This window comes from Vitis riparia, chromosome 7 (assembly GCF_004353265.1).
Source record: "Vitis riparia cultivar Riparia Gloire de Montpellier isolate 1030 chromosome 7, EGFV_Vit.rip_1.0, whole genome shotgun sequence".
NCBI classification, from domain to species: Eukaryota; Viridiplantae; Streptophyta; class Magnoliopsida; order Vitales; family Vitaceae; genus Vitis; species Vitis riparia.
In genome coordinates this window covers 22,823,069-22,849,402 of record NC_048437.1, presented here as the reverse complement: position 1 = coordinate 22,849,402, position 26,334 = coordinate 22,823,069, and the positions used below count along the sequence as shown (strand labels likewise).

General features: G+C 38.2%; 5 protein-coding genes across 5 annotated transcripts; 1 reads left to right on the top strand and 4 right to left on the bottom strand.

Annotated features, from left to right (window-relative positions):
* Window positions 1-58: 58 nt before the first annotated feature.
* Window positions 59-3,538, bottom strand: LOC117919239 (MDIS1-interacting receptor like kinase 1). The gene is made up of 2 exons (XM_034836370.1): window positions 731-3,538; window positions 59-636 (listed from the first exon to the last, which is right to left on the bottom strand). The coding sequence occupies exons 1-2, from the start codon at window positions 3,390-3,392 to the stop codon at window positions 230-232; spliced, it is 3,069 nt and encodes a 1,022-aa protein (XP_034692261.1). The 5' UTR covers window positions 3,393-3,538; the 3' UTR covers window positions 59-229.
* A 2,990-nt stretch (window positions 3,539-6,528) lies between these two features.
* LOC117919315 (bifunctional TH2 protein, mitochondrial-like) lies at window positions 6,529-13,851 on the bottom strand. Its single transcript, XM_034836477.1, has 6 exons — window positions 13,373-13,851; window positions 13,169-13,277; window positions 11,184-11,447; window positions 10,623-11,037; window positions 10,210-10,476; window positions 6,529-7,509 (listed from the first exon to the last, which is right to left on the bottom strand). The coding sequence occupies exons 1-6, from the start codon at window positions 13,552-13,554 to the stop codon at window positions 7,094-7,096; spliced, it is 1,653 nt and encodes a 550-aa protein (XP_034692368.1). The 5' UTR covers window positions 13,555-13,851; the 3' UTR covers window positions 6,529-7,093.
* A 2,662-nt stretch (window positions 13,852-16,513) lies between these two features.
* Window positions 16,514-18,417, top strand: LOC117919068 (photosystem II reaction center PSB28 protein, chloroplastic). Its single transcript, XM_034836111.1, has 2 exons — window positions 16,514-16,675; window positions 17,674-18,417. Exons 1-2 carry the CDS (start codon window positions 16,603-16,605, stop codon window positions 18,141-18,143), a joined length of 543 nt encoding a protein of 180 aa, XP_034692002.1. The 5' UTR covers window positions 16,514-16,602; the 3' UTR covers window positions 18,144-18,417.
* Window positions 18,418-18,642: 225 nt separating this feature from the next.
* LOC117919067 (subtilisin-like protease SBT1.2) lies at window positions 18,643-21,674 on the bottom strand. The gene has a single exon (XM_034836110.1). It carries the CDS (start codon window positions 21,143-21,145, stop codon window positions 18,845-18,847), a length of 2,301 nt encoding a protein of 766 aa, XP_034692001.1. The 5' UTR covers window positions 21,146-21,674; the 3' UTR covers window positions 18,643-18,844.
* A 1,597-nt stretch (window positions 21,675-23,271) lies between these two features.
* Window positions 23,272-26,049, bottom strand: LOC117918695 (xyloglucan galactosyltransferase KATAMARI1 homolog). The gene has a single exon (XM_034835525.1). It carries the CDS (start codon window positions 25,496-25,498, stop codon window positions 23,666-23,668), a length of 1,833 nt encoding a protein of 610 aa, XP_034691416.1. The 5' UTR covers window positions 25,499-26,049; the 3' UTR covers window positions 23,272-23,665.
* Between the last annotated feature and the right edge of the window lie 285 nt (window positions 26,050-26,334).

The window sequence follows — 26,334 nt, the reverse complement described above, 5'->3', positions numbered from 1 at the left end:
ACAATATTTTCAGCATTAACTGGGAGATGCCATTCAAGCAAATGCTTAGACTGTTTGATTGAAACCCAGAAAGAAAAAATTTATTCAAGAGATTGAATCCACTTCGATATACTCATTGATAATCTAGACAACAATGTCCATGATTGATCACAAAGAGGAAGAAAATTCTACATACAAAGGAAGAATCTAAACAGAATGAAAGGCCAGAGAGGAACCGATAATTTGGTTCCTACATAAGGCCATTTACAGGTGAGGTGCTGAACACTGGTCTCGCTTTGTTAATGTCATATCCATTGATGTTGCTACTGCTTTTCCTCCTTGGCTTTGCCTCCCCAAGCATTGTTATCACATCCCTCATGGAGGGCCTGTCCTTGGGGAGCTTAGCAGTGCAAAGAAGGGCTATCCTCAGGACCAAAAGCATCTCTTCTTGAACGTATTTGCAGTTTCCTACATTGGGGTCTAGAGCTTCTTCTAAGGCTCTGTTGTCCCTAATCTTCCACCTAACCCATTCTACTATGTCCACTGATTCCCCAAACTCAGCATCTAATGGCCTTTTTCCGGTTAGAAGCTCCAGCAGTACCACTCCAAAGCTGTAGATGTCGATCTTCTCATCAACCTTCAAAGTATATCCATATTCTGCAATGCAAAATTCATCCATCAGTATAGGTAAAACATCTTCTACTTTCTAGTTTCTGCACTGAAAAGGGTAAGAGAAGAACTAGTTACTCACCAGGAGCAATGTATCCATATGATCCAGCCACCATGGAAACTGTCTCATTCTTCCTGACCATCATCCTCGCCAATCCGAAATCCGCAATTCTTGCCTCAAGATTTGCATCAAGCAGTATGTTATTTGACTTGACGTCGCGATGAATGACAGGTGGATGACAGTCATGGTGGAGATAGGCGAGCCCTTGGGCTACCCCAATTGCTATATTGTATCGAGAAACCCAGTCTACCAGCAGCCTCCCTCCTTGTTTTCCATGTAAGGCTTCTCCTAGGCTGCCATTGTGCATAAACTCATAGACTATCATCACATCACTATCATTATGAAGAAAACCCAATAGCCGGACAATGTTTCGATGCCTTAGCCTCCCTAGGAGGTTCACTTCCCCCACTAGATCTTCACTGCTCCCAGTTTCAATATCGGTTTCTGACCTCCATAGCTTCTTGACTGCAACAACTGTGTTTAGCCTCGGCATCTCAGCTTTGTACACAATCCCAGTGGCTCCCATCCCAATCACATTTGATTCCTTGATAGAAGCCAGAATGTCAGCACTTGTGAAGCCTAGTCTCTGGAATGCCATTAGTCTCCATGGCCATTCTCCATTGCCCACTTCAAATCTCTCTGTGAAGCAGCTTCCATTTGAATACCACCTCTTGTACAGAGACCGAGCACCAAAAAGTGCAACCCCAACAGCTAAAACTGTGGAAATTCCAATGACCCATCCAGCAACAATGTGCTTTGCATGAACCCCTCTGTGTCTTGACGCAGTTTCTGCGCCCCAGGAGCATGGAGGGAGGACACCACCACAGAGACCAGCATTGCCCACGAGATCGTCAGGATTTATTGTTCGAAGCACACCGTTCGTTGGAACAGGCCCCTCTAGCCTGTTATATGAGACATTAAGCGATTCTAAGGCTGGAGAAGTTCCAAAGTTTTCAGGTATGGTACCGGTTAGAGAATTGTTGGAGAGATCAAGAATGGCTAATGTGGGCATGGTGGCAACTGTCTTTGGGATTTGCCCTGTTAACCGATTGTTCCGGAGATTCAAATTGACCATCTTCTCACATGAAGCAATGCTTGCTGGTATGCTTCCAGTGAGCTGATTTGATGACAGGTCAAGCACAGAAAGTGAAGGAGAATCCTGGAACTGGTCTGGGATTTCACCTTCCAAGTTATTATGTGAGGCCATGAAGTTCTGCAACTGAGGAATGGAAAGAATGGTGGAAGGCAGAGACGACTGGAGGCGGTTCCGGGAGAGATCAATGAAGGAAAGGGAAGTAGAAGACGCAATATCACCTGGAATTTGGCCAGTGAGACTATTATTCGCCAACTCTAATCTCTGAAGCTTCTCAAGTTTTCCAAACCCAACTGGGACTGTCCCAGAAATGAGATTATTATGCATTCTAACTCGAACCAATGAGGTACATGTTGATAGCCCAATTGGAATCGGACCAGAGAAGCCATTGTTGAAGAGAATGAGCTTAGTCAGGTTTCCTCCATTGCACAAACTTGGAGGGATCCCACCAGTGAATGAATTGGAGGATACATCCAACCACTGCAATGGTGAATTCTTACCAAGATCATTGGGCAAAGGGCCTGTCAAGGAGTTGTTCCAAAGCTCAAGCACCTCCAACTCAGGCAACCATTCAAGCCCAGAAGGAACTGAACCTGAAAGCTGGTTGCACATGAGATTCAACAGCTGCAAATTCTTCAATTTAGCAATCTCAGCTGGAATTTCTCCTGATAACAGGTTATCAGAGAGATCCAGCAACTGCAGTGAAGTGATGTTGCCAATTTCTGGTGGAATCTCGCCTTCAAAATTGTTTTTATACAAGAAAACTGTGTTCAGCAGCTTCAGCCTCCCCAAGGCAGCTGGAATCTTGCCGCCGTGGTTGCCAACAGCCAAATCCAGATACTTGAGATTGGTGAGATTCCCAAGCTCCACAGGGATTTCACCTTCAAATTCATTGTACCCAAGAATGATAGTCTCCAGTGATGAAAGCTGCCCAATCTCCCTCGGTATTTGGCCTGTAAGATTATTCCCTGAAAGGCCAAGAAACTTCAACTTCTGCAAGTTCTTGAAAGATTTCGGAATTGAGCCTTGGAAGAAACTCCCTCTGAGATCCAGAATCTCCAGTGCAGTCAGGTTTCCAAGATCCTCAGGAAGAAAACCCGAGAAATTATTGCTTGAAGCATTCAGAATCGTCAATCCAGGTGCCCTTCCAAACCCCACAGGAAAGCCACCCACAAAGAAATTCTGACTGACATCAAAGCTCCTCAATGCCAGAAGATTAGACATGGTTTTAGGCAAAGATGAAGAGAACCCATTGCAGCACAAGTTCAAATGAGCGAGACTACGCAGGCGCTCAATCTCATCCAATACCCGGCCACTGAGATTCATGTGAGAGAGATCAAGCCTCTCAACACCTCCTTTAGAGTTGCACCACACCCCAGTCCAATTACAGTGAACTGAACCATTCCCAACCCCATTTTCCTCCACTTTCCAGTCTCCCAACTGGTTCAAAGGATCAACAAGACCCCTCTTAATCGATAACAAAACCGAAACTTCATCCTTCTCAACCCCCCTACCATAACAACCAATGCAACAGTAGAAGAAGAACAACACCAGAAGTGCCTGCACCTGCATCTTGTTCTTCCCCACCATCCTCAATACTTACAATTCCACTAGTTCCCCACCATTTTCGACATCATCTGGAGAAGATGGTAAGAGTTATATGAGAAGTAATGAAGAGAAGGGTGATTGATGAATGTGTTCAACCTATAAATATTAATATAATGGCCATGATTGTGGAGGGTTTTTTTTTTTAATATGGAGAGCTCGTGAGGTTTCGGGTTCTGCAACAGCTGTTAATATGCAGCTAATGACTGTGAAGCTTTGGACTTATTGGAACCTTCTCCGACATTAAACATGGAGAGAATGTATTCTTATTGCTGATGCATTGTTTCTTCTTCTGTTACCTGTGTGTTTATCATGGTCAACTCAGTAAATAATACTTATGAAATTTTTTGGTTTGAAAATTATAGCATACAAGATGGGGGCGAGTGTGTTCTTTTGGTCATCGAAGCAATAATTTTGATCGGATGTTGAAATGACAGTGATAGAATTTGTGAGAAGAGATAGGACTCTTGTTTCTTAACATTGAACTATGATGGTTGAGAATACCTTACTTGTAGGGATATTATTGTAAAATGGATCAATCATAACTTGTCACGTCTAATTAGGTTCCATTATTTCGTATTCCATTCCCTTCCCTTGTTTTAAACTTTATTCTCTAATTTGGTCCTCCATCCCATTATTGGTATCTAATTTCATTTTCTTTTAATTCAATAGCTTCGACTTTATTATGTATATTTTACTATCGAGACGGCAAGTTCAATCATATCACTTTGATACCCTATTTTTTTTTTTTTTTATATTACGGTTAAAATTTTTTAGATTAAGAATATTTACGTATTATGTTTTTTGACTATGATTGTAGGAATTTGAGAATGGATCAGAGGGTGAATTGCATTGCTAAAAATGCGATAATCTACTATATATTATGAAACTCTCTTCTTTAAGAAGGGGAAAAGGTCCTTAAAGCATTGTTAGCTAGTAGATTGGAATAGCTTATTGTCAAAAAGTTTCTTTTTAGGCACATTACATGGGGGGTTGGTTCCAAAGCTCATGCCCAAATGATTTGGCTTTCATCCCAAACTTTCCCACTCTAGTAAAGGGTGACTTCCAAGTATGACTAGGATTCATCATTAAATGCCCAAAGGGTTCAAGGGCTGGGCCCTGCCATCAAACTAGCAATCAAGAGATCAAGGGTGGGTTCCACCAAAATTTTGATGCACATGACCTCAAAGGCTCAAACCCAACTTCAACCCAAAAAAGAATGGAAAAATGACAAGCCCTCTTGATCCAATAATAATGTGAGTAGGTCATTTATCCACTATGTGATTGAATATGAGCATGAGAGAATCTTTCCATGTTATAGGTCAGCCAACTATGGAAACAAGAACCAACAACTAACTGTGGTCTCTAGCTCTCCCCACTTTGATTGGGGCTACACACACCCATTATTTTAGACATTTGCCCCTAGAGTTTAGGACTTCATATTATGAAAATTTTAATATGATCATGACTAATTTGTGGGCAATTTTATTTCTATTAGTTATGGGTATTGAAAGGGGGAAGAGAAAGAAATGTGGGGTGGGTCAGGATCAGTCCTAAAAGTTAAGGGGCATCCTACAAAATGGAAATGGGTGGTGAGTGTGGGAGAATCAAAAGGGAATAGAAAATAATACAAGGGGTATGAAAACAGGAGGAAATGGGAGAAAGTGATGAAGGTTATGAATAATAGAGGGAGCCCACCAACCGCCATTCCTGAGGGATAAGATTAATTTAACTGCCAAAATTCACATGGACACATGTGGAGTGATTGATGGAGAAGTGGGGGATTTGAATAGAGTAGTGAGTTTATAATAGAAATAAAAGAGGGGGCGGAGATGGGGACCATGTGAGAGACCAGGAGGCCAGCTTCATTGGGAAGGAGGGCCTCTTCTTCCCTGCAGAAGAAAACCCCATCTTCATCCCTATTATTAGAGAGAGAGAAAGAGATGAAAAATGGAAGCTGAGGTGCCACCACATGGATTTATGCCAAGCCACACCATACCCAGCATTTTATGTTTTGTATTAAAAAAACCAAAAGAAAACCAGAAAGATGGGAGGGAGTGAAACAAGTGGGTGATTGCACATGTGCCCACCTGCATGCCCTTTTCTCTTTTAGGTCCCACACCTAATCTGCATTTTATACTTAATAAATTATCTTTAACACCATTTTCAATGCTTTTGCCATTATATGTCCTAATAATAATTAAAATTTTACACTGAAAATGGTAATTACTTTGTATTTTGTAATATTATCCAATCATCTTCATGGAATGTTCCAAAATTAAAATTCAATCTCTATGTTTGAAATTGTAGAAATACATATGTTCAACCACAACTTGACACCCACCTATAATATTTTCTTAACACCTCAGTTTGCATACATTCCCTATTTTTTATTTTTAAAAATAAAAATAATAATAATAATTTTTATATAAAAAGTATTGACTTACTTTTTGTTTTTAAAAATTAAAATAATAAAAACTTTTTATTATCTTTTTTTTTTTAAAAAAAAATAGCTTTTACAAATCATTATCCTTCTAAGATCATTTTTTAGAATTTTGCATTTAATGAATAAGTTAACATGTATAAAGGATATTAAAATATTAAAAATATAAACACATAGCAAATAAATTGATTCTTTATTTATTTTAAATGAATATTATGGGTGGGTTGGAACTTGGAACTCTCCTCAGGGCTGGGCTTCAGTTTGACCCTTAAAAGAGTTGAAAGCTCTCTTCCAATCAACCTTAAAGCGCATATAAAGGAATTCAGTTTGACCCACCCACTAAGAGTGGTGGGGTGGGTGGTCTTCATTTTTCAATAGAAAAGTCAGCATTTGCCAACATTCCTCAGAAAGTGCTTTGATTCTAAATGAGATTTCTCGAAAATGGTTTTGGGTTTGGGTTTTATATTCGTTAATAAGAAGTAAAAACACAGCAATGTAGTTGGGGAGTAGGGTCCCAATTCCCAATTCCCAATTCCCAAAAGAAAGACATGCCCTCACCCCCCTTCCCTAAATGCCAATTGATGCCATATGGAAACAAATGGGAATGTAAAATCTCAATTAGCATTTTATGGGGACTTGGACAAGGAAACAACAATTCCAACAGTATACACAAATGGATTCATAAGAACATCTCTGTTTTATATTCCCAATCACACAAAACAGGGTATTTAACCCAACTGTACTTAATGAGTATCAATGGTTCCAAACTGTTCTAATGGAGTATACAAAAGGCCCATCTGCCACCAATCACTCTCCCTCACATTCAAGTATATTCTGAACTAAAAAAATTCCTCATTGCAATTTGTAATGGAGCAACTATCAGAGGAGGAAAGGAGAAAAAAAAAAAAAGAGCATCCACTCACATCCAAAATCCATATAGACAAATCAATTGATACATCTCTCCCCCCCTCTTTTAATCCCCCTCAATGCTTTTTGACAAGTTTGAAAACATTGAGTTGAAGATGAAAAAGAAAGGTGATGGAGATCAACAATGACTATTGCTATCTTATCTAACCTTAAATACAAGATATATGTATACCTCTGGATTGCAGTCCCTGGAGACAAAAAGAAAAAAGGAATACCTGACTGATAATGTGGCGCTTGGTAAAATTAGCCACAATCTATACCTGTATATCCTACTGTAAGAATTTCTTCTGAGTATGTTCTGAGAGAAAGGGGGTTTTCATGATCCTGAAATGAATGCATTTATCTCAGTCCAACTGGAGACTGTGTAAAGAGTGCCAGACAGCCCTTTCCAATTAGGAGAGCCACCTTCAATGAGTTGCTGTTGTTTCTTCACCAAACCAGAGAACAATGGAACAAATGAAACACCAAACTGATCTCCGAGTCTCCTTAGGTTTAGACTTGAACCAATCACAATGCCTATATCTGCCTCAAGCAGGCAAAGTAAGTCACCAATTGAACCTCCAATATAAACTGTCAAGTGCTCCGTGTCATTACTGCATCCCTCCTTTAAGATGTCCTTAAAAGCCTGAAGCTTTTCCATGGCAGACTCCATCTTCTTAATGATTTCACCCGTGGAAATTGATTCTTCATAAGCCAACTCATTTGAATATACTCTCACAACACCCAGATCCCCTGTTTCAGGAAACAGGAAAGAGAGACTTTTAATCATTCATCAATGGGAAAATCAATCTCCATAATCAAAATTCTTTTAGAAAGTAAATAAATACAGTGAAACAAATTTGAAGCACGCAGCAAGGACAGCATTTAAGTTGAAATAATCCAAACAATCCTTGAAGGCATGAACACCATCAACAAAACTCCAAGTAATCCCTTTCCCAACTAATAATCATAAACAACCAAACCTGATTCAACATTAATTTCCATTACAAATGAAATGTTTTATGATGGAAATATTCCAACCAAAATTCATATGAAACTGCCTAGTTAATAATAAGCATGGTTTCAAATCATAATTGTTCCAATTCAGGGGATTTGCATATTTTACAGTACAGAAGTGTCATTAAAACTTACAAATTAAACAAAGCAGTGAACCTGTCCTCAAAGTGAAAATAAAGGCCAATATTGCCAAATAAAAGCCAGGCAGAAAATAAGGAGATCATATGAGTGTGTGTATGTTAGCAGGTGTCTGTTAGAGACAGAGAGAGAGAGCACTAAGCCCAAGTCAAAAAACAATTCATGCACCCAGAAAGGCTAAACAAACAATACAGTCAAACTTTATAAATGGATTTAAACCCCAGAAACACGTCTTATAAATAGCCAAGGAAGAGGTTTTTGATATTTGCTTTCAAGAGGGTAATAGAATCATTTTGCATACATGTAAGGGTGGGGCGTGCATGCATGCGTGCACACGCATACACACACACGTGCATGTGCTTGGCACTCATCTTGAAAAAACTAACCATCAAAAGTAGATTAAGAGAACTTCTAACCAATAAAACATTAATGAGATATAAACAAACAAGCACAAGGTTTAAACACTATACCTTCTATTCAATTTTATCAACTCTTGAAGTTGACAATCATATAAAATTCAATCCACAACTGTCCCGGACATAACCAAACACCAAAAGGAAACAAAATACCAAAATCCCTTAACCATTTAGCACAAAGTTTAACCACTTCATGACTAAATAGTACTACTTACAACTGATATCAAAGTGACATCAATTCATTTTTTCTTAATATCCAACTTGAGAGAAAAACAATCAAATGGGCATGTGCAGCCTTGAATTATGTGTTTTAAACATGTGTTAATTTCATATGCAAGTGAGGAGGCCTTTAAAAAGTAAGCCTATTGCAACATGACCAATATATGTGCATATAAGAAAAGTAAAAAAGTGGAACAAATCCATCTGCCCAAATATCAATGCCTTCAGCCTAAAATATCACCTCAAAAACTTCTTTGAAGTAAGAGACAAATTGATGCATAAATGCTAAATAAATTAAGAAATTATCTTTAGATCACCCACAAACCAGGAAGGTTCATGAGCTCTAAGATGACTGTTCTGACTAACTTGTAACTGTAATTAAAACTTCAAATATTTTTCCTGTGTCTTGGGCAACACCTTTCCCAAATGATTCCTCAGGTTACATACCAGAGCTATTTGCATGCCTCATTGTTTGTCCTCTACTGGCTGGCTTCAGCCTTGGGCATGGGCTTTACAATAGCACCATTCATGTTTATCTTTTTCTGTAGACAGAACTAATGGTGAATTTATCTCTTGGCATAAACCCAGCAGATAGCTGGTAATTGATCATGAAGATTTACAATCAGACATCCCTCATCCCTCCCCTCCAAAGGAAGTCCAGTGGTCCAATGTCTTCATACCTAATAGGCTAATACCATGGCCATTGTCCAATCTATCATCCATGACCTTTGCATCACATTAATCAATTTACAAGCACAGACAGTCATAAGTCCCAAACATAAAACTTAATAGAAACTCAATCACAACCACACAAAGAAGGCACCATTTACAAACTTGACTGGAGCAATATAGATGAGAACTCTTATGTTTGCAAATAAACAAGAAGTTTAGATCAAGCATCAGTGTCAAGGGAAACAAAACTTCAATTGCCGGAGAACTTCAGGGGATCCAATTTCATAGGCTGGAGATGAGTGGTGGAATTGTACGCAAATAAACATATGTTGCACTGAAAAATTCATGACATACAAATATATGTTGTTCTAAAACAAAGATCATACCTGATGAAAATGCTGATCTAATGAAATTGCCATACCAACAGTATGAAAGCAGATGATATATTCATATATATAGGATAGCGGAAGAAGGCCCCACTCCCGTATCATTCTCCAGCAGGTGGGAATTCTGCGGTAGGTGCCAGCTATAAGTGAAGTAAGTTAAGCAAGCACCCACAGCGTTTTGTTGTGGGTCGCGCCTCACCTCAGGCACTGAATGAATGAAATGAGTGGAGATCTTCCTTCCCCCTTGTTTATTGCAAAGAACTTCATTGCCACTAGTGGCAAAGAAAAATTAGACCATCCCACCCAAAAACAACTCAGAGCCTAAAGAGAGTTCAGTCTACAAGAAGCTAGCAGAGCTTTAGCCATAGGACTACATATATATATATATAGATAGATAGACGAGAACTCTTATGTTTGTAAAATAAGCAAGAAGTTTAGATCCAGCATCAGTGTCAAGGGAAACAAAACTTCAATTGCCAGAGAACTTCAGGGGATCCAATTTCATTGGTTGGAGATGAGTGGTGGAATTGTACACAAATAAACATATGTTGCACTGTAAAATTCATGACATACAAATATATGTTGTTCTAAAACAAAGATTATACCTGATGAAAATGCTGATCTAATGAAATCGCCACACCAACAGTATGAAAGGACATTAACATCTGCTTTCAGATTATCATTTTTAAGAATCTTTTGGAAGAAACCTGTGCAACCATCTTGAAGAATTAGACCTTGACCAGCCCGTTTTATATCCTCTAGATTTAAACCCTTCAATACTCCAGACTGAACCACTCTTGAATTTGCCTTTTTCTCAAAATCAGAAAGTTGCTCAAGTGCTTTACATAGGCCTTCATAATTGAATTTTTCCACTGTAAAAACACAGGGGTGTGTATAAGAATAGGGTTTTTAGATTATGTTCTATCTCAGTTACATTTTCCTGTACCGTTTTCAAACAAAAATAAAAAATAAAAAATGGAAACCAACAAGAAGCGACCCTAATTATCAGCTATCATACCTGTTTCACTGGGGACAATGCTTTCCATGCATTTTTCAAGCTCTTCAGTATACTGGGTAGATAGAACACCCCATGTGTTCTTCAGATCAGTTGATGACATCCGAACAAGTTGAGTTTCAGATGCATTTAGATCAATCTTTGGTGCTGTTACAATTGCAATCTCCGCTAACAGGGCAGATGAATCAATGGGAGTGCATGTCATGTCAAAATCACAAAATACAGTAAGATGGTATTTCGCATGATCATGCACTCGAGACAATGGAACTATAGTTTGCTGAACAACTGGTTGGGCATAGAAGAAATCTACTTCAAGCTTTGTAGCTTGGTGGTAGACCTTTTCTAAGATTTCAAGCTCTTCGCCTGTCAAAGAAATGCTTAGTTTATCCAGCAGATCTTCATTTTGCAGAGCTGATGCCTGAATTCAGAAAGATGATAGATGATTGGTTAAAGCAAATTGTATGCATGACAATTTTTTTCAGCCAACAACTAAAGTAGTATACCAATTCAACCAACAAAGGTAAAGACCAAGGAAAATGCTTGGTGCAAAATAACTAAACCAACCTCAAAACTTTGAGAGGAGTAACTGTCAATCCACTTCTTATATTTATGACTGCCATCATTAGGATCTAGAAGAGTTTGGATCTCATTACTTATGAATGCATAGAACCTCATGTAAGGAGCAATAGCAGCAAGTGTATAAGCAGCAACTTTTGTCTTCTCAAAAGGAGTTGCAGTTTTCCCTGAGGCAGTTGCTAGTAAAAAATCTGTGTATTTTGATGTTGCAGAGTTGTAAGGAATCTCTTTTGGTAGGTCAAAGCCCCAGTCCTGAATAGCTGATTCTCTCAGAATACACACAAAAAAATGCTTGCAAACAAGTGTAAATTGAAGGAAAAATAAGATGAGATTGCCACATGCAGTTGAAGCTCAATGCTTATTTAATTCTACTAGTTACAAGAATTCAGGACAAGCAAATGGTGAAATATCTATGTCAAAACATAGGGAAAAAGAGGAAAGGAGTTGGAGGGTGGATTCCAAGAGAAGTGCACATTGCATATGCACATGCTAAACCCTACATCAAAGCCATCAGTCCAAGAATTCGGTGGCTAACGTCCAGCTATTAATAGGGCATGAATCAAGTGGACATGGATATAGATGGATATTAGATTTATCATTTGCCAATCAAGCACAGAAATGGTAATGAATCCCACACCACAGATTTGTGCTTAATGGTGCCAAAGACCAGAAGCCAATTAACTTGAAAACCTTGGATAGCCATCCAACTAAAATCATAATCATAACCGAAACAAAAAGCTTCACCAAAAATGGAACAGAAAGCAATGCTAAAAGCAGAGCAGTTTCATTTTTCTAAATCAATCTATGAACTCTGCTAAAAGGCATACTTAAACCATGTTCAGTCTCTGCACCCCCCTTCTGATGTTTAAGAAACATAAAGAAGTTGTTTAATTAAAGAAAGTGTAATGCCAATCACAAGATAGAGGGAAAAATTTGTTGTAAAGAAACTATGTAGTAACTTTAAGCGCTCAATATTTCTAACTACTATATTTTTTTCTCTTCAAGAACTTTATTTTTTGTGTCAATATATTCATAGCACTTAGACGCTATGAAATTGGTCATGTGCACTTGCCTTCTATGGATTTAACATTGATTCTTGCAAACTACACTATCACAAGCTAATTTCACTATCTTTCCACCATCATAATAATAGCAAGAAGAAGAAGAAGAATAGTAATAACAATGTGATGACAAGAATTATGACAATGAATTTATTTCTTATAAAATAAAATAAAATAAAACAAATGGAAACCAAATATGCTCTCTCTTTTATTTCCTTGTAGAGCACCTAACTCATCAATGTGCAAACCAAAAGAAACAGATAAAAAAGATAAACAAATATAACATCAAATTACCATTTTGAATAATGGTGAAACTAATGACAAACAGAAGAATCAGAATGGAAATGCCAAAAGCAAAATGGCCATAAAATACAAGATTTATATAAATGAGATTATTCCACTTCTGTTTTGCACATCCTTAAACTAATGAAAGCAAAATATTGCAGGTTCACTAAAACCCCTAAAACCAAAATAAAAAAGAACCTTCGTATTCATGTGTGAAAATTTTGAATCCATTTCTTGATTATGCATTTTGTGAATAAATGGAAACTTGAAGAAGCAGGATCAAAATGCCAAGAACAAAACAATCAGAAAAATAAAGATTCACATAAGTATCATATGATCCCAATTGTGCATGATATTATACTACAGAAAGTAAAAACTGCAAAAGCCAGTAAAACCCTAAATACCAAAATACCCATTTCTTGATTATTCCTTTAGAGAGAAAATGAAAATAAAAGAAGCAGAATCAAAATGCCAAAAACAGACCCATCAAACAAAATGCCAAAAACAACCATTGAAAGCAAGATGAAAGAAAGAAAGGCAAACAAACAAAAAAGACCATCGCATCATGTTGGAAGGAATTTTCTCCATTCTGAAAACACGAAAAGCAAGAAGCGATCAAGAACATACTCGAACAGCATCATCGCGCATTCTAAGGGCTTCTATCACAAGTTTCCTCATCTTCCGAATAGCGTCCTTGTCTTCATCATCATCCGCGCAATCATCCGCTATTTCGTACCTGAAAAACCCACAAATCGAGAGCCTCAAAAATCCAAGATTGTCAGGAGAAGCAAACAAGAAGAGGGAGAGATAAAAAGGGAGAATGTTGAATACGCTTGTGAAAAGGCCTTGAGGAAGTGAACATCTTGAGAGATACAATGAAGAAACGCGTCGGAATCCAATTTCCCAGAAGCCAAACACACTAAAAAAGGAGTGTACATGGCGACAACCGAATCGTTCCGGAACTTGATCCAGAACTTCCTGGCTATGCCTTCTTCGTCCACCACCCCTCCCATCCTGAAACGAAGTCGTTTTCAATGATGGACAATAACCACTCGATTCGAATCAAACCGGGTAAGCCAAGAGAAAAAATGTTTACGATGATGATGATGATCTAGAGAGAGAAACAAGAGAGAGAAGAGCAACAGGGAGAGAGAGTGGAAATGGGTTGGTGAATGGATTGTTGTTTACGTCTGATTTATACTAGTCCAATTTTGCGGGAAAATGAGAGAAAGTTTCGAGAGAGGGGGAGGGAGAGAGAGGAGGAGAGAGAGAGGCCGGCGGTCAACTTGGATCATGGAGGCCTCGTGAGTGCAGAGGGTGTATGGGGTGTGATGACCGGCTCAGCCAGTCGCCCGTGTTGCAAGGGTTTTCACTTTTAATTACTAATTGTTGTTTTGGGATTTTTGGATTTTCCTTTATTATATCCACTTAAACTTGTCATTGCCATGTCACCATCCACGTCCGTCCATTTGATTCGGCAAATGTGCCATCCTGGAGTTCTACGTAATCATACGCAGTCTAACTTCCAAGGCCACGTCTGGTGCCACCTTTCACACATTCTATTACATTCTCCACCAATTTGCACGTCCATTCAATTTCCCCCCTCACCTCTCAATAAATAAATCCGGGGACTTCAACAAACGCCAAGAATAATAATTAAAAATATAGAAAATATTTCTAAAAATTTACAATATACATAAATCTTCACAAAAAAAATAGGACCAAAAATCAAATATATTTTTAAAAGTTATGATATATCAAATCTGAGAAAATTTTCATGTATTTTCGTATGTGAATTATTTTATTTTTATGTTTTTACACTCTAATTACTATCGAAACTTTTGATAGCACAGCAAATGGTATCAAAGTCATAATGTGAAGATCGTATAAAAATTATTTTGAAGACTGTTAAATGTAGGACTTCTCGAATCATTATAAGAGAAGAAACTATTGGAGCATAAAGAATAAAAGATCGGGAAGAATTAAAATCAATGGATATGCACGATATTCCTTTTTAAGCCTAATTATTGAAATAAAATATAATATATCGAATGAAAAGTCTATAAATTCGTATTATCATCCAAGAAAAGGAATTTTATCAAGTTTTCATGATTCAAATGTTTAATTATTTAGTATCTCATCTTTTTGACTAAGAGTTGTGGGAATGTGGCATGAAGAATGCTTCAATTATAGTCCGAAGGAAAAATAAAATAAAAATTAAAAAAAGGAAGGTTTTTAGTAATAATTTGAGTCGTGAAGCATACAAAAGTATGATGATTTTTCCATGAGTAGGCCACCAAATAGGACCATCAAGTGGAGGTCATCGTTAAAACATGAGTCACACATTCATTAAAGCTTGAGGACTTTTTCAATCCCATAAAAGCATTAATACGTAGTTGATGATTTAATACTAGTTCACACCACTTATTCAATTACCTACATTTGCATTCAAGTCGATACTTTTTCCATAAGATTCTGTTTGGGAGGGGTAAAAAAGACTTTTCATTTATTCATGCACTAGGTTTTTTAATATACTTTTTAAAATTTAGAAACAATTCTTCAACAATCACTCACAAACTATTTTTCAATTTTTTAATTTTGTTTCGACGCATGATTTTTTTCAAAAACATTTGTTTTTTTTATGATAAATGTGTTTTCTAAAAGTGTTGTAAAATAAAATTTTAATTTTACTTATAGTCTTTGGTCGGTTTCATATTTTTCATATGTTTTCACAAATTAACTTTTCGAGGTAATCGTTTTAAACATGGATATTTTTGAATTCTTGTTTAAAAGAGAAAATAAAATAAAAATTAAAAAATAAAAAGGAGGTGGAGGAGGAAGGAGATGCGAAGCCACCATTTCTTTTTTGCTGTCTTTGTAGCGTGGAAAAAAATGGAAGAAGCAAAAAAGCAAAAATGCAAGAATTCAAGGTTGTTTAAAAGAGAAAATAAAATAATAAAAAGGAGGAGGAGGAAGGAGACGCCACGTCACCATTTCTTTTTTGCTGTCTTTGTAGCGTGAAAAAAAAATGGAAAAAACAGAAATGCAAAAATGCAAAAATGAAAGCAAGCCCTTTTTTAATGTCAATTTTGGTGATGGTGGCATTTTAATGGGGAAATGGCCGCCGAACTTCTACGCGGTTCTAGAACCGCAACTCCTAACTACCATGTTCTAGAATTTTCTATTCTTCTCCTTCACTTGGTCCAGGTCTACCCTTGAATCCAAACAAACTATTCTTTGAGAAATACGACTCAGCCCAAACTTATGGGCTTGACCCAGCCCCTTCAGGCCTTATGAAGGTTCCTAGGCCCTACCCATCACACAGCCCAAGCACATCAAGAGCTGGTCCACACATTGAAAGGTCACTTTTTGCAATAACTGCTCACGTATTTTTATGTACATTTTAAAATATACATTTTTGAATTTAAGTATTTTTTTTTAATTATGATTATATTTTTCGAGGTATAAGTATTTTTTTTTATGATTATCTAAAAATTATAATCAAATTAGATTGGAGAATAAGTCTAGTGTGGCCAGTTCAACTATATACTTAGAGAATAAGTCAAGAAATGTGAATCATGTTGTATACTTTCGGATTTTATAATTTAATATTTGATTTTCATTCATTTATATCTTAATTTTTGATCTATTTTATTTGTACCCTTATTTCACGGTTTTAATTTAAAAGTTCTTGATAGATGTCGTTTTATATTATATTATTTTTTTAATTCTTTTATATGTAAATTTTAAATTATTAAAGAGTTTGTGTCCAATAATATTAAAAATATTTTCTAAAAATAACTATTATTTCATAAAAATATTTCTAAGACATTATTTTATTTTATTTTTATTTTTATCCTAAACAAAAAGTTAGAGCTCAAGCTCATGTACTGTGTGGCAAATGGGAATAGTAGGAAAATGAAATCAAATCTAAGAATATGGGTAGTGAATGGCTGTCCTTGTTACACACCTCTCTCTCTCTCTTACACCACAACCCCACCAACTCCTCTCTTCTTCTTCTTCTCTTTCTCTCTGTTTTTGTCATTCTGTCTGTGTCTTCAATGGCAGCTCTGCAGTCCCTTGCATTCACCTCTCCACTGTCTCACTGTTGCAAGCAATCTCCTCCTCTCTCGGGTACAATCTTCTTTCTTCTCTCTTCTTTCCGTCTGCTTTTGGTTTGTCTGCCCATTTACTTCTTTCCATGTTGTGCTTCATTATTCAGCCTTTCACATCTGGGTTTGATTCTTGTTTGGCTGTAGATGGTGTCTCTGGCCCTTTTGATACATCTTTTCAGAAAATTTAATGTGTTTTGTAGCTTCAAGTGAAGACACATTCAATGGCATGAATTGGGTTTTTTAATTTTCATGAATTGCTTGGATGATTTGTTAGTTTTTCAGACATGGCGTCATTTCTCCTACATTCTATTTCTGAAAAAAGGAAAAAATAATAGAGAACATTGCTTCATCAGATATGGGGTTTTCCAGATGTTGCCTTGTGAGGAATCAATATCTTTTGGGGTCTATATACCATAAAATTTAAGTACTTCTTGATGTGGAATAGGATTCTGGTTCTTGTATGACTTAAAAACAAAGTAGCATCTTCTAAGAATGTATTTAAATGACAATCCATTTTCAGGAAATGTGTTTGAAAATGGTTGTATGTCACCAAATATATTTGTTCATTTCCATTTTTTGTTTGCAAAGATAGAAAATAGTTCCTATTTCCATTACAAAGAGGTTCACTGTTTTGCTTGTATATGTGTTTATACTAGTATATTTTGGATAAACAAACATATTTTTTTCCATTAATGAGGTGTTGTAAGTCTGTAAATGAGACATAAGTACAAACTAGGAGCAATTTTGTACAGTGTTGTTGTGTTATTGAAATGGAGGTAATGGCAGAAGTAGTTGAATCTTCTGCATTCTCTAATTATTGTGCAGAAATATATGGATTCGGATTCGGGTGCATGGTGGCTCATTGCCCCATCCAAAAAGCCATTTAGATTGATTGCTAATTTGGTAAGGTCGGATAACCAATATGGATGTCGAGACTAGCAGATTCAAAATAGTAGAAAATGATCAGTTAACAATGTTGAATTCAATAGGTGTAATGTTTTGTGTCAAAATGGACAGGCTTGAGTTCTTGGGCTGTTCACAGAAGTGCACATTCATCATTCAATGGCCGGTCTTTGCACCTGCCTCGTCCACAGTGGGCTGCACTCAAACGAAGTTCATCAACATCTGGACTCATTACAATGATGGTCAAACCAACAATTCAATTCATCCAAGGAACTGATGAACAGACAGTACCAGATGTGAGGCTGACCCAATCAAGAGATGGCACAAATGGTATGGCTATATTCAAGTTCGAACAGCCTTCTGTTTTTGACTCATCTGGAGAAGTTGGAGATATCACTGGCTTTTACATGATCGATGAGGAAGGGGTTCTCCAGTCAGTTGATGTAAGTGCCAAGTTCATCAATGGAAAGCCTTCAGGAATTGAAGCAAAGTATGTGATGCGCAGCCCACGAGAGTGGGACAGGTTCATGAGATTCATGGAGCGATATTCAAATGAGAATGGGTTGCAATTCGTCAAAAAATGAGGCAATGTATATCCTTCATTCCATCTTATTCTTCCACTTTCATCTGCCACCAAGTTGAGTTTCTTTTTATAATTTAGTTGAAATTTGAGAAACTTGGTTGATGCCCATTTTTATTTGATGCAACTACTGTATTCTCCATCTATGATAATTCAACAAGCTTCAATGTTTTTGCAAAATGTTTTATACACTTTATGGTCTTTTGTACATGTGGAGTAGAGATGGCTCTTGCCTCAAATACTTGTCTATATAACAAATTAGTTTGATTGAAAGGAAACTGGAGAATACAATATGGCATGTTGGATATAATGCAAATAAGCATGGTACTTTTCTCTTCTTCTTTCTTGATGCTTCTCCTTATCTATGCTGACAATGCCTGAAGCCTCATAGCAGAAATAGGGATATTCGACCTTATTAAGCCCATTTGCTTACTTCAAAAGATGGAAGAGAAAATCTTCTACTTTAAAGAGAAATTACATCAAGTAGCAAAAGCTCCAAACAATATCTGTGACAATAAATTTTGTCTTTATTGGATGATAAAAAGGGTTAGTTTTTTATCACTTGTCCCTCAGTGGCAAGGTACAAACAGTAACACTACTCATAAAATCTTCATGAACATCATTCCCCAAGTGAGTAACAATAGGGAAAGCTGGAACACTTACAACTATTATGCTAAGACAACTGCTACAACTACTAAATTGCCACTACTTTGCCCAAGTCACGGAAATCGGGCTTCTAACCTTGTAAGAAGTATGGTGAGAATGCACCCATGTCAAATGCCCTTGTGCAAAGCTGGTCTTCTCCTCCCCTGTTCTCTTCCTTGATATAAACCAAACTCTGTAACTCAAGCTTTGATTTATGTGTTTGAATATCAGATGATGGGGTTTAACTCTCACTTTGACTCCCTCAGGTGCCACTACTTCCACTGAGTAAATGGAATTAGGGACCCCCACATTTGTCAATCGTCTTTTAATCATCTTACTCATCATTCCATGCCTGAAAATGACAGAAATAGAGGGGTAATTAAGGCTGAATCCCTTGTTTTTCTGCACGAGTTCATGGCAGCTAACATTCCCGTGTGTAATAGCAAAGATTTCTGATCTTGTGTATCCTAGAGTGCATAGATGAGTGATATACTCATCTGGCTTGATGTCATATATCAATCCCGGATCAATGGCTTTCTCAGGGTTCACCTGTCCAGCTCCCATGGCAAAGACTCCTGCAGGTTTGTTACTATCCATGATTGGCTTTCCTGTATGGTCGGTTACATCTGCAGTTGTGATCATTGCAGATTTAATTGCAGCTGGGGTCCATGTGGGGTTAGCCGAGTGGATGAGAGCCGCAATTCCACTGATGTGGGGACAAGCCATTGAAGTCCCCGACATGACAGTGAAGTTCACTCTTCTAGAATCTTCAGGAAGGCCAGAGGGACCCAGGTTTTGAGGCCAGGCAGCAATGATGTTCACCCCAGGAGCAATGATATCAGGTTTGAGTATGGTAGGGTTGGTTAAGCTTGGTCCTCTGGAAGAAAATTGAGCTACTGCTGGTGCTCTGGATTTCCCAATCACGGTCCCTCCAAACTCAATTCTAGCTGTGGGTGTTCTTGAGGAGTTCATGTAACTCTTCAACTGAACTGATTCTGCAAAACCAATCAAACTTGCTGGTAGGACATGCACATCAACTGAATCCTCCTCTAGATTAATCTCTGTATTTGCTAAAATCATTGCAGCACCACCAGCTTCCTTCACAGCTTCACCTTTTTCTGCCCTTCCGTTGACACCCCGGTCACAGACCACCATCTTCCCAAGAACTTTTGCTCTGGGTAGAGACCCTTTGAAGCAAAACTCACTTCCTGAGTCTCCTCCTGTCACATAAACCAGCTCAAGCTCCTTTCCAGCATATGGGTTGTGTTTCCCAGGGTACATTGATTCTCCGTAGAGTCTTTTCCCGTTACCCATTCGAACTATAGCTGGAAATCGCCGGTCAAGTGTGCTTGCCCCAACGGTTGTAATCCAAGGTGCCTCATTGGCAACAGAGCTTTGGATTGGACCATTGTTTCCTGCTGCACATATGACCGAAATTCCATGCTCCATTGCTCGGAAACTGCCAATGGCTATGCTGTCATCAAACAGTGGTATTGGAAAGCCACCAAGAGACAGCGAAAGGATGTCGACCCCATCTCTAATGGCGACATCCATTGCAGCTAAGATATCAGAGCTGTAACAGCCACTGAACCAGCACACTTTATAAATGGCAATGTGGGCACGTGGGGCCATCCCCTGAGCCACACCAGCTCCATTACCAAGCACGCTCGCCATGGGAACTGAAGCTCCCCCGGCCGTTGATGATGTGTGAGTCCCATGCCCATGAGAATCCCGGGGCGACACATACTCCACGACAGTGTCTGAGGATGGCGATATTGAAGCCACACGGTGGCCTTTGCTGAAGAACCTGGCACCAATGAGTTTCCTGTTGCAGTTCGAAGAGTTGAAGTCCTGTCCTTCCTGGCAAACCCCTCTCCATTTCTTTGGAACCGGAGGCATCCCATGATCACTGAAGCTTGGACTTTCAGGCCAAACTCCAGTATCAAGCACTCCAACAATGGTTCCATGCCCGAATCCAGACTGAAACCAACCACCTCTGCTTGCAGGGCTGAGTCCTAAGAACTTGTAAGAGTAAGTAGTGTGAAGTTGGAGCCTTGTGTCTGGCCTAACCGCTATAACTTCACCCAACTTTCTCAAGGACTCGAGCTCGGTTTCAGATAGCTGAGCTGCAAAGCCTTCCATTGCAGAATGATACGAGTATAGAAGGCGAGAAGACGGGTCATCCTCTGAGAAAATGATGCGTTCAAGAAAGGAAAGATGCCACTGAACCTTAGAGCTGAAAGAAGAAGCAGTGACCCCATGTGGGTGCAGCTGAATAATATATGTTTGTAGAGATTGAGCATGGACAAAAACCAAGAAGAGAAAGAGGATAGAAAACAAGAGCTGAGCTTTGGCTTCCATGGAGGAATGAGAACACAAGGGAAGTGCTTGGAGTTGGATGCATGCTTTGGAGAAAAGTTGGTGGGGTATTTGAAGGAGTTGCAGAGAATTCAAAAGAGCGTAAGAGGAGGGATATCGGAGGAGTGAGAGAGACGAGGAAACTCGTGAAAATGAAGAGCTCAACGTCACGAGGATCCTTTGTTTGAGGAGGAGCTGAAGAGAGCTTGGGCTCTAGCTTCCTTCACGAGATGTTATGCTTGATTTTAATACAATTCCATTGGCTTTCAAAGAACATGCAGGCGCGCTAGGATTCACATCCCCTGAATCTTTGTTTCTGGGTTTGGTTTTTCCATTTTGGAATGTTCACGAAATCAAACAAAAAAACAAAAACAATTTTGGGGTTTGGAGTAATTGGATGTGGGTGTGGTAGAAACACGATTGGGGGGGGTGTGTGGGTTTGTTGACAAAGGATTGATACTGGGGACTCATTAATTGCTTGTACTGTTTCATTGGGTACACTACATTGACTTGGTCAGGCTCCACTCGCCTATGTTCTTCAAGAAATCATATCTTCCACCAAGACATTCACCAAGCAGGAGAAACCTTTTAAAAGAAACTATTCAGAAACGGATAGAACGCTTTCTACTTTAGGAACAAGCATAAAGAAATTGATCATCCTTAATTCTTAGTCTAATTAATAAATTTAATAATAAATAAAAAAAATGAATATTTAAAAACAATAAGATAATCCTTTATATTAAATATTAAAAAAATGAAATAAATAATAAATAAAAGTGTCTTTGATTTAAATCATTTCAAAATTCTTTATTGATAAAAGGAATTTGTCCATTTTTCGGGATCTCAAAGGGACGTAGAAACACATAAGAACTCTTGAATGGAAATGGAAAAGAGATGTAACTTCAATTCCTTTGGAAATGATAAGATCTTTGGGACCCCATACCTAGGGCTAACATCATATAACCCAATTGAGACATTGTGGAATAGACCAAACTTTTCTTAATATCTTTTTGAGTAAGAGCTAAAGTAACTTGATTGAAGTTTTTCTATTTGGAATTGTTTTAGGTCTAATTCCTATTACTTTGGCTGGATTATTCGTAACTGCATAAAGTCATTGGATCCTTTTCCTCGTTCGAGAATCTCCTCCCCTTTTCCACTCCGTCCCGAAGAGTAACTAGAACCAATTCAGTCACGGCTAATAGGGACGGACTGTAAATTCGTTGGCAAAGCCGTACATACGACTTTCATCGAATACGACTTTTTGTGATATATACATATAAAAATGTATTCAATGAATTGCAAGGTGGATCAAGTATCTAATTTCATATGAAATGAAGAGTAATTTAAGGTATGTTTCATTCAGTTTCTCCATATTAGTTGAGCCATGTTTTGATTAATTTAATTTTTATATTTTTAAAAGATATATTTAAAATTAATAAATTATTTTAAATTTATTTTACTTATTTTAATTCTTTAATATAAACATTAAATAATTTTAAAATATATAAATATTTAATTAATTTTAATTATATTTGATTTTTTTTTTTTGTATTTTTTAAAGGAACAATTTTTTTCTTTCCTTGATGCTTTCATAGAATCAAATATTAAAAGAAAAAAGTGAAAAAAGGAAAAAAGAAATTTCAAATTCATTTCATTTAATTAATTGTAACTATATTTGCTTTATTTTCATATTTTTAATAATTATAAAATATGAAGAAAAAAAAGTCATTTTATTTATCAAATTTTTTTCTTTTTTTTGAAGCACTTTTTTTTAATGGAATCTCAACATTAGAAAAGTTACAATATATTGCCTTAAATTTAGAAGATGCATTAGGTTAGTATTTACCTAAAATAAAAAATAAAAAAGATTGACATGAAGATTTGTACTTTATAAGTTTTATGATATAGCAAAATTATGTATTTATTATTTTATCTCAAAATTATTCATTGAAAACTAATGTTTTTAATTGAATATGTTCATAGGCTTCATCACAGAAACAAGCAGGTGATCAATTGAGGTGCTGATAACAACTGTTGACAGAAAAAAAATGAATCTTGGCAGCATCAAGCCATGGTTTACTAACTTACTACCATACCTCTGCTGCTACACAGCCACTGAGCAATGAAAATTTGACTATCAATAAAGCTTTGATAACTCAATATTGCTTCCTGTATACTTGACTGGGATAAGAGCATTCCGTACATGAAATGATGAAAGAAATCTCAACTATGCAGCAGTACATGTGTTGAATGCATTACAAAAAAAATAATGAACAAAATACATAAGGCGAGAAACAAAAATCCTATAAGAAAATATATTAGAAGCAGAAAATATGTTTCTATGCTTTTGAGTTTAGACAAGGTTGGGGGGCTTCACAACCTGGTAAGTTCACTTGTATGGGTGAGTTCATACCTGCCTTCTAGCCCTGATTTGTAGCAGAGAGTCTTGTTTTAGGCTCCTGTTTCCAGTTGTTAGGCATCTCTAGTACTAGAACTCCTAATCCATGAATCGTTGCCTAGCGGTCAAGATTGATGTCTTTGCTCATTCTTCCAGGAATTTTTAGCTGCCTCTGCAGATGAACCTCCAGAATCCCCCTTCTGGTCCTTTGGTTTTGAGAAGAAAGGATCCCATTCATGAGGTCCCACTTCTCGTTGTCCTTCCTCTAACAAATCATATTTCCAACTGTTCTCCTCCACAAAATTATCATCTGTTTGACCCCCAATAATGTCCTTTCTCAACTTTGTAACCTTCCCAATCACTGCTTGTACGGCTACATCAAAGGCATCCTTAAGAGTCTCCAGTTTAGAGCGAGGATCAGCATATATCAACCTTGGAATCAGACTTATGACCTCCTCCCTCATCGCCTTCACCTGCTCAGGTGGAATTTGGCCAAGTCTTTCCTCTATACTGACATTCCTTTTTCGAATATCGTCCTCCGGAATGAACACTGAGTAACTTGAAAAGTTCTTCGGAAGATGCCAAGTGTATTGTGTGTATGCAGAACCAGGATGGAAAAAGACAGGTATGCACCCGGCCAGCATTGAGTCAAAAGCAGATCTTCGGGTGTATGAATCACCCTGAGGTTGTAGGCAGAAAAGAGAACTCTGGAACATCTGCATGATACTGCTTGGTGAATGGCACTTGCTCTCCCCAAAATCACATTCCAAAAGTTTGCCAACCTTGGACGTCCTGCACTGATCGATGATCTGGCCCCTAATTGACTTTGTGTTACCAGGACGTGGTGCACCAGCAAAAGAGAAAAGCCACTTCCTCTCCAACTTCCTCATTCTGTCCTGCCAAATAAACACATCAGCATCCTTTGCCGGATGGAAGTAGGTTGGATAAGGGATGCCAAAATCATTTGCATTCCAAGGGCTAGATTCAACAACAAGCATTGACATATTCTTTGCAGCCGGCAGAAACAAAAGTTTATTACCCCAGTCTGATTCAAGATCAGTTAGTCTCCTAAAATCCCATGTTATCCTTCCTGCAACAAGAAAATGGTCCTTCCCTCCCATAATCTTCCACTCTGGCCTCTTCATAAGCCAATCAACCAAATCGAGTGAAGCTGCATCCCGCACTGATATATTATAGCCCCAAAGATACCGTGCAATATCGAATCCTGCATAAAAGGGCACAAAAATTGCAGCAGCAATAGAAGAATCCGTTGTCAAGCAGTCATATTGCTTCATCCTGTTGCTGAATATCACATCAACAGCAAACTGATTGGTTGCGTACCACCCTGTATTGGAGAACACACCTTCAACATTCTCAAGTGGAGGACCCAACCCAGCATTACTTGTGAACGTACACATGTTGGTCCAAAGACTAAGACTCTTGCACTCCTTCAGCATATCCTCGTTAAACCGAGGTGGAAGATCATGAACATAAATATACCTTCCACCACATGGATCACTCTTGTTCTCAACAGTTCTCAATGCTCTCATAAAGGGATAATTATCCAGCTCTCGATCATGGCTTTCTTTTTTCATTTCCAGATCAGGGGTTTCTTTTTCTTTACTCGATTGAGCATGAGAGGTTTCCTTTTCTTCACTCGATTGAGCAAGAGAGGTTTCCTTATTCAATTCAGGATAAGGGGATTTTGCCAAATTGGTAACTTCTGGCGGGGAAGTAATCACACTGGTAATGTGCGACTGAGTGGCAACAGGAATGGTGGTCAGTTGTACAGATTCATCAACATTACTATTGCCAAGCACAACAAAATGAAAGTACAGCAACAAAACCCAGAAAAGTGCGGACAATGAAGCTAAGAAACAGAGGCGGGTTTGCTGATTCTTGGGCATTCCCTTATCCATTTGGTCAGGCAGAATAGTCGTCGTTGGACGACGTCTCATCAGATTCCAACCTAACAACACTCCCCAAATTCCTATCTTATCAACCCAAATTCAAAACCCCTAAACCCAAATCACCCCCATTCCACATACACATTCACAACACAATTCTAAACCAACTACACAACAACAGAAAGGGAAAGAAAAAACAAAAATCCAAACCCTAGCCTAACCCAAGTTCAGCTCCAGTTCTGAAATCAGTACCAAAAATACACAATACAAAACCAAAAGAATTCCCAATCAGACCTTGACCGCCGGATCGCGATCGGAGATCAATACATAAACAAGATAATCAAACACGCACCAAAAAGCACCTGAGAGAATGCGTTTGTGAGAATAGAAGCTACAGCAAAAAACACCTGAATTTCATCACAATCCCCAAAAACAGCGAGTTCGTTCGACTAACGGACCCGATTGAACGATTCACGACGAGAAGACGAAGACGATAATGGAAGAATCGAGAGAGAGGGAAAGAGAGGCCTTACATGGGAAACGGAGATGTCTGCAAATGGATCAGACCATTGGCGTTCGCTCACAGGGGAAATTGGTGTAAGCGACAAATGTGGGTGAGAGTATATATAGCGGAGGTGGCAGCCAGGCGCATTTTAGCGACGTGAGCCGGTCATCGCGTGTCGGTAGTCGGTGTATTTTTGCCACGTGGTGCTTCTGGTGCGTCGCTCCTGCAATTCCGTTCATGATTCCCAAGCGTTTCGTTTGATTGAACACGTGGAGGCCAGGCATTCGGTGTGGCTTCAGATGGTGGGCCCCGATACCGAGAGAGCCGTCCAGGACCCGGCTTTAATTTTGTGTGCGGAAACCGAGATTTGTGATCTGTGATT

Excerpts from the sequence above, each read along its gene's own strand:
- LOC117919239 (XM_034836370.1), bottom strand. The coding sequence starts at position 3,392 with ATGGTGGGGAAGAACAAGATGCAGGTGCAGGCACTTCTGGTGTTGTTC. Across the intron at positions 637-730 it reads ATATGGATACATTGCTCCTG|AATATGGATATACTTTGAAG; the intron begins GTGAGTAACTAG and ends TTTGCATTGCAG.
- LOC117919315 (XM_034836477.1), bottom strand. The coding sequence starts at position 13,554 with ATGGGAGGGGTGGTGGACGAAGAAGGCATAGCCAGGAAGTTCTGGATC. Across the intron at positions 11,448-13,168 it reads TGCGCGATGATGCTGTTCGA|GACTGGGGCTTTGACCTACC; the intron begins GTATGTTCTTGA and ends TCAGCTATTCAG. Across the intron at positions 7,510-10,209 it reads TAGATCAGCATTTTCATCAG|GGGATCTGGGTGTTGTGAGA; the intron begins GTATAATCTTTG and ends TTCCTGAAACAG.
- LOC117919068 (XM_034836111.1), top strand. The coding sequence starts at position 16,603 with ATGGCAGCTCTGCAGTCCCTTGCATTCACCTCTCCACTGTCTCACTGT. Across the intron at positions 16,676-17,673 it reads GCAATCTCCTCCTCTCTCGG|GCTTGAGTTCTTGGGCTGTT; the intron begins GTACAATCTTCT and ends CAAAATGGACAG.
- LOC117919067 (XM_034836110.1), bottom strand. The coding sequence starts at position 21,145 with ATGGAAGCCAAAGCTCAGCTCTTGTTTTCTATCCTCTTTCTCTTCTTG.
- LOC117918695 (XM_034835525.1), bottom strand. The coding sequence starts at position 25,498 with ATGAGACGTCGTCCAACGACGACTATTCTGCCTGACCAAATGGATAAG.